The sequence below is a fragment of the Nicotiana tabacum genome, chromosome 23 (assembly GCF_000715075.1).
Source record: "Nicotiana tabacum cultivar K326 chromosome 23, ASM71507v2, whole genome shotgun sequence".
In the NCBI taxonomy this organism is placed as follows: domain Eukaryota; kingdom Viridiplantae; phylum Streptophyta; class Magnoliopsida; order Solanales; family Solanaceae; genus Nicotiana; species Nicotiana tabacum.
In genome coordinates this window covers 141156765-141163241 of record NC_134102.1, presented here as the reverse complement: position 1 = coordinate 141163241, position 6477 = coordinate 141156765, and the positions used below count along the sequence as shown (strand labels likewise).

The 6477-nt window shown below is 32.9% G+C and overlaps 1 protein-coding gene across 1 annotated transcript; it reads left to right on the top strand.

Annotated features, from left to right (window-relative positions):
• The first annotated feature begins 277 nt into the window (after nucleotides 1–277).
• Nucleotides 278–3643, top strand: LOC107799405 (DCD domain-containing protein NRP-B). Its single transcript, XM_016622513.2, has 5 exons — nucleotides 278–1104; nucleotides 2286–2386; nucleotides 2497–2580; nucleotides 3084–3194; nucleotides 3305–3643. Exons 1-5 carry the CDS (start codon nucleotides 435–437, stop codon nucleotides 3344–3346), a joined length of 1008 nt encoding a protein of 335 aa, XP_016477999.1. The 5' UTR covers nucleotides 278–434; the 3' UTR covers nucleotides 3347–3643.
• Nucleotides 3644–6477: the final 2834 nt, after the last annotated feature.

The window sequence follows — 6477 nt, the reverse complement described above, 5'->3', positions numbered from 1 at the left end:
ATAAATACCGAACATCGCGTTGGAAACAAAAAAAAATTAAAAACCCTGGACTAATTTATTACTAGTACGTAGTACTTCACTCTTCTTTGGATTCCATCAAATTTCTTTGCCTTTTCCTTTTTCCACTGTTTACTTTTCCACACTCTCCTTTGACAATCTCACACGCAATTCCCCCCCCCCCCCCCCAAACGCCTCACCACCCACTTCCACACCCACCCCACCAACCTCATTTTCTTGGAAATTTCCTCAACCCCATTATACCTTTTAATTCCAATATAAACGCACCCACCTTTTCCATTTTCTCCTCTCAAAAGCACCTGTTCTCTGCTGTAAGTAAAACTCCCAACTCTTTCACAACCAAAGACACAATCTTTACACAAATTCTACATTTGGGTATTCAAGAAAAGGCAAAAAGCTTGAATCTTTATACGAAAATGGAGAACAACAATCAATCATCTTTCTGGCAGTTCAGTGATCAGCTCCGTTTACAAAACAACAACTTAGCAAATCTCAGTTTAAGCGATTCAATTTGGAGCAATAACTATGTTTCCAAAAGGCCTGAAGAAAGAAGAAATTTTGATATAAGAGTAGGTGGTGACATCAACAACAATTCTTCAACTGCTAGTAATAACTCCAACAAGTCAAATTACAATCTTTTTAGCAACGACGGTTGGAAAATCGCCGACCCATCGGCGGTTGCCGGCGCCGGAAGTGGAGTTGCCGGAAAAGGGGTTCTTGATTTTGGCTTAAATGGTGGATTCAATAAAGGGATTTATTCTAACCAAGCTTTGAACTTTAACTATAGTAAAGGTATTAACAATATTGCTGTGAATACAAAGGGTGTATTAAACAAGAAATTTGGAAAAGGTGGTGTTGAAGATGAGTTTGGATATGGGAATAATAAAAGTGTGAAGAAGAATAATAAGAGTAATAATAAAGAGAGTAATAACAAGGATGTTAATGGTGAGAAACAGAATGGTGTTGATAAAAGGTTTAAGACTTTGCCACCAGCTGAATCTTTGCCAAGAAATGAAACTGTTGGTGGATATATTTTTGTTTGCAACAATGATACTATGGCTGAAAATCTCAAAAGGGAGCTCTTTGGTAAGTTTTTATGTTTATTTTTATTTTTTTATTATTTCCTTTTTTTCCTTCTTGATTTGTATTTTACTGTGTTTGATGTTGTTTTTTGTAGTTAGAATTTGTTTGTCAATAGGTGGAATTAAGTTATTTTGTATGGATCTATTGCCTGATTTAATAGGTATGATAGTAGGCAATTGTTAAATATTTTGTTGAAGAATTAGTAGACTAAGCAACTATAGTCTAAATTTTTTCCCCCTTTATTATCTAGAAATTTGTTGATGGTGTCCAAGATTGAATCTTTACAGCTATGAATTGTAATTTTAGTTAAGTTTTTTTGTTTTAATTTACCAATTGGTGGTATTAAGATATTTTGAATGGATCTTTTGCCTGATTTAAAAGGAATGATAAGAGGCAATTGCTAAATATTTTTTTTTGAGAATTGAGAGATTAAGTTATTCTAGTCTAGATATATTCTCCTTTATTTTCTAGAAATAGGTTGATAGTGTTAAAGTTTGAATCTTTACAGCTATGAATTGTAATTTTAGTTTGATTATTGGACATGGGGAAATGGAGTTTTTATATTAGCTTAATTGGAGATGCTTATGAAGTTCCTAATCTCAGTCTATGGATAAAAATAACTGGGATTTTAAAAGGAATAGGATGATCTGATGGTAATTTAGGGGTTCTTTAAATTGCTAGTATTGGTTTGGGAAGAAGTGGATCTGAATACAGCAGAATTAATACAAAAGATTAATAAAAACAAACAGAAAATTGGGATTAAGGCATATTTTATTAATTGATCGGAGAATTTTACACTGTTAGCTCCTTAAGATTTGATTCTGTTTAATACAGAGTAAACTTTAATCGACTCTAACTAGCTTCGAATTGAGTATAATTTATTCATTAACCAGTGGAATTGACGCTGTTAATCCCAATTAGATTTGTGCTTTTGTTTAATAAGGGTTCTTTAATTGACTCCAAACAGTTTAGAATTGAGGCTAATTTATTAATTGATCAGCGAAATCTACACTATTATTAGCTCCATTTAAATTTCCTTCTAATTAATACATACGATTCAATAATTGACTCTGACCAGTTTAGAATTTGAGGCTAGTTTATTTATTGATCAGTGGAATTTACACTATCAGTTCCATTCAGATTGGTGCTATTGTCTAATATCTACTCCTCCAATTATATTTCAGGCTTGCCGCCTCGTTACAGGGACTCAGTTCGACAAATAACCCCCGGGTTGCCTCTGTTCCTCTACAACTACTCGACCCATCAGCTTCACGGAGTTTTTGAGGTTTGTATTTCTATTTGTATTACATGGTTGGAGAAAAATGGATGAATTTTGTAGGACTATCTCATTATTCTCTTTTTTGTTTCGTCGAACTAATACATAAACCACTACAGGCTGCAAGCTTTGGTGGGTCGAATATTGATCCGTCGGCCTGGGAGGACAAGAAGAACCCTGGTGAATCTCGCTTTCCTGCTCAGGTAAGTGGAAGTTACTGAATGATATTACCTTCCGCACATAATTTTTTTGGATATTGGACTGTCATCAAATGTTAATTGTTACACTTCGCCTACCATCTTTGTTTCGATTTACCATATTAAAGTTATGTAGTCTGTGTTTGGTTCAACTTGAAGAACAATTTAAAATTGGATGCATACTATAGTTGAGCCACAGGGCTTTGGTCTAGACGCATAGTGAGGGTTGGGCAAACACCACGAGTTTGTATAGCGCTACAAAAAAAGGTTTGGTATTTAAGTTGAGAAGGGTGGAGGGACGGGTTCATTTTTCACCAAGTTACAAACTGAGCACCAGTAGCCGCTGGGGATTTCTCGATTATGAAAATGTTTACTAGAGTTCTTCAAAGTTATACAATGTGTATCTGTCTCAACTTGAAGATGAATCGAAATCAATCTACATACGAATGATTCAGTTGTTTGTGGTTATTTGTTTCTGGGGATCTCGACTTACTATTTCTTGCTTACAGGTTCGTGTTGTGACAAGGAAAGTCTGCGAACCACTTGAAGAGGATTCGTTCAGGCCAATTCTTCACCACTACGATGGCCCTAAATTCCGTCTCGAGTTGAATGTTCCAGAGGTGATTATCATCTTGTTAATACGATTAAATCCTAAATATTGATCGATTGTTCTACGTAAATGTAAATGAAATATTTGTTTAACATGAACACTTTGATTTGTATTTTGCAGGCTCTCTCTCTTCTGGACATTTTTGAAGAGAACAAGAACTAAATGAATGTATAGTTCTTGCATTTCAGCAGAGAGAATGGACATGCCATAAAAAAGGTGAAAAATAAGAGTGAAAGAGAAGGATATATAGAGGAGTTTGCTTCTAGTATACTGAAGAGTTTGCAGAGCAGAAAAAAGAAAGTATCTACTGTATATAAATATATGCAAAACATATGATCTGGAGGAACACTTTTTGTGTGGAAACTAATATTAATATTATGTATTGTGTAATCCAGCAGGAATTGCTGCATAATAAGAAGTTAATATGAGCAAAACAAGTTATTGCTCTCTTAATAATCATATTATTGTTATGGATTCGGTGTTTAGTTACTACTTACTACCTAGTCTACTCTTATTGCTAGAGCATCATAGGTAATAATCTCGTTTGCTAGATAATTACATATAATCAAAGTAAAAATCATATGATTATGTGAATTTTTTTCTATTGTCCATGTACACAACTTAAGACTCAAGCATAAGTAATCACAACTTTAATTGGAAGAAATATTTGTTGGCATAGTAGGGGAAAAATTTGGTAGGTTATTTTTGGGTTTATAGTGTTTCCTCGACAAATCCTAAGGAACATGAAAATGGTTATGTATTTGGTTGTGGAATAATTGAACAAAAAGGTGTAGGGGTCAAATGATTAGTTCAATATTTAAGCTGAGTTGGTTGAAATGTCACAACCAAGAAAAGGAAAATGGTTCGGCTCTTGATTCACGGCACTTCATCTGGAAAATAGACTTTAGTCGTTTTTTTTGTTTTTTTTGGCTAAATAGACGTCGTTGTTGATGTAGAATTGTATATTTGTTATGTGGGTCAATTCCAAATAAATGGGGACTATGGTGGAGTTGGCCGTAGCATTTGATTTAAAAGTTTAACTTTTATGCACGGGTTGTTTAAAAGATATTTATACAATCAGAATATTATAATTGAATAATTATAATAACATTTATGATAAATATTAGTAATTGATAACCTAATAAAAATAGTAACTAATATATTATCACATATTACACTGCACGTTTTGGGTAAAAAAACAAATTTACATTGTCAATATATAAAACTTGATCCTCGAATTAGAGATTTAATTCTCTAAGTTTGGTGGTATATATATTGTCTTCGGGTGTCATGTGAATTACTGTTATTTTGCAAATCGCACTTTTGATTTGTTAGGATTGTGTTGAACATATTGGTTGGTCATTAAACCAACGTTAAAATGGGCATGCATGTGAAGTTGATGAGATTTCTGTGTGTACTTTTCTTTTAATACACAAATTTTACATATAATTAGTGTATATTTTTTGTATAATTAACTAGTGAATATAATTATTTTTGACCGACTAGCCTGTGTAACTTGCGCAACTTTATTCATAGGACTAATCAACTTCTTGTGCTTTGTTAAGGAAATCTATCTGATGTTAGAAAATTCATCGAACCATCTAAAAAGGAAGATTTATTAGCATCAAAGAGAAGAAAGATTCTCCTTAAAATACATATTACTTGTATAAAATTAACAGTAAAGAAATGATCAGTGTATTATAGTTTGTAAATTTGGTGAAAAATATGTTACTAGTGACTTTCTTTAATTTTAAAATTACTCTAGCTAATTTCGTTATCATTCAAAATGTGACAAACTTAAGGGCCAAATTTACACATGTACTATCAGAAAAGGTTTAAATATACCCATCGTTATACTTTGAGTTCATATATACCCATGTCGTTATACAATTAGTTCAAATATACCCTTTTTCTGTTAAGTTTATTCAATCCTACGTGGCACTGATATTTGATGAGCTGGATGTCACATGGCTTGCCACCTCAGCATCCCTAACCCATTTTACCCCTCCCTTCTATTTTTTTTCCACCACTAAAATTTTATTCCCCTATACCACTATTGCCACCATTACCGCTACCATGAAAAATATTGTATTTCAAATTTTAGTCTTTTATATATGGATTAGGGGCGCTGAGGTGGCATTCCATGTGGCATCCACCTCATCCAGAGGCGGATCCAGAATTTAAATCTTATAGATTCAATTTTAAGATTTTTAACATTGAACCCATTATATTTTTAAAGTTATGGGTTCATATCTATTATTTTTGCAATTTTAATAAATTTTTACATATAAATTTTTACTCCGCGTCGAAAGTTATGGGTTCAGTTGAACCCGTAGTCACTAAGCTACATCCGCCTCTCACCTCATCAAATATCAGTGTTACATAGGACCGGATGTCCATCTTGGACAAACTTAACAGAAGAAGGGTATATTTAAACCAATAGTATTACGACAGTGATATATTTGGACCCAAAGTATAACGAATGATATATCTAAACCTTTTCTCATAATACAGGGGTATATTTGATCATTTGCCATTTAAATTAATGGACTGTAATATACTAATCTCCATTAATCAGTAATGGACCAAGTTCATACGTATTAGCCCGAGCATTGAGTTGAGGCTGTAAACAAGTGGCAGTCACCTTCACATGGTTGGTACTTTATGACATTTCTAAATGAGCTTTTGACATGTTAGAAACATGAGTTACAAGATTTTAATTTGATGGGTTTTAAGTTTTAGAACGACGACGGTAAATGCTAATAACTGAATTCTAAACCTAGTATGTATATAGACTTGTATTTGAACATTAATTGTGTGAATATCTAATTTTTGCACTATTTTAACACCTCCTAAAGTCATTAGTGTTATGTTACTTTAATTATTTTCCCCAATTTTTGTGTCTTTGATTGCATATTTCCTATCATAAAAATACCAAAAAATAGTTTTTTTTTTATTTGTGCATTTTAGGAATTAACTAACTATTTCAATTGGTGAATTAATCTAGTTAATTGATCATTTGAATAAGTTACTTAATTAATTTATTTGTTTGTGTAAATTTAGTTTAATAAGTAGGATTAAGGAAGAAATTGGGCCAAATTTGAAAGGGAAAGTGGCCAAAAGTGCAAGATAAGGGGTTGCCCTTGAAAGAGTCTGAAACGACGTAGTTTTGCCTCAAAACTACACCGTTTCATTAAGTGACCCAAGATCAAATCTCACCCATTGATCACCCCTTGATCTAATGGTCCATATTTGATCTCTCAAGAGGTATTTAAAGCCTAAAAAATCTGAAA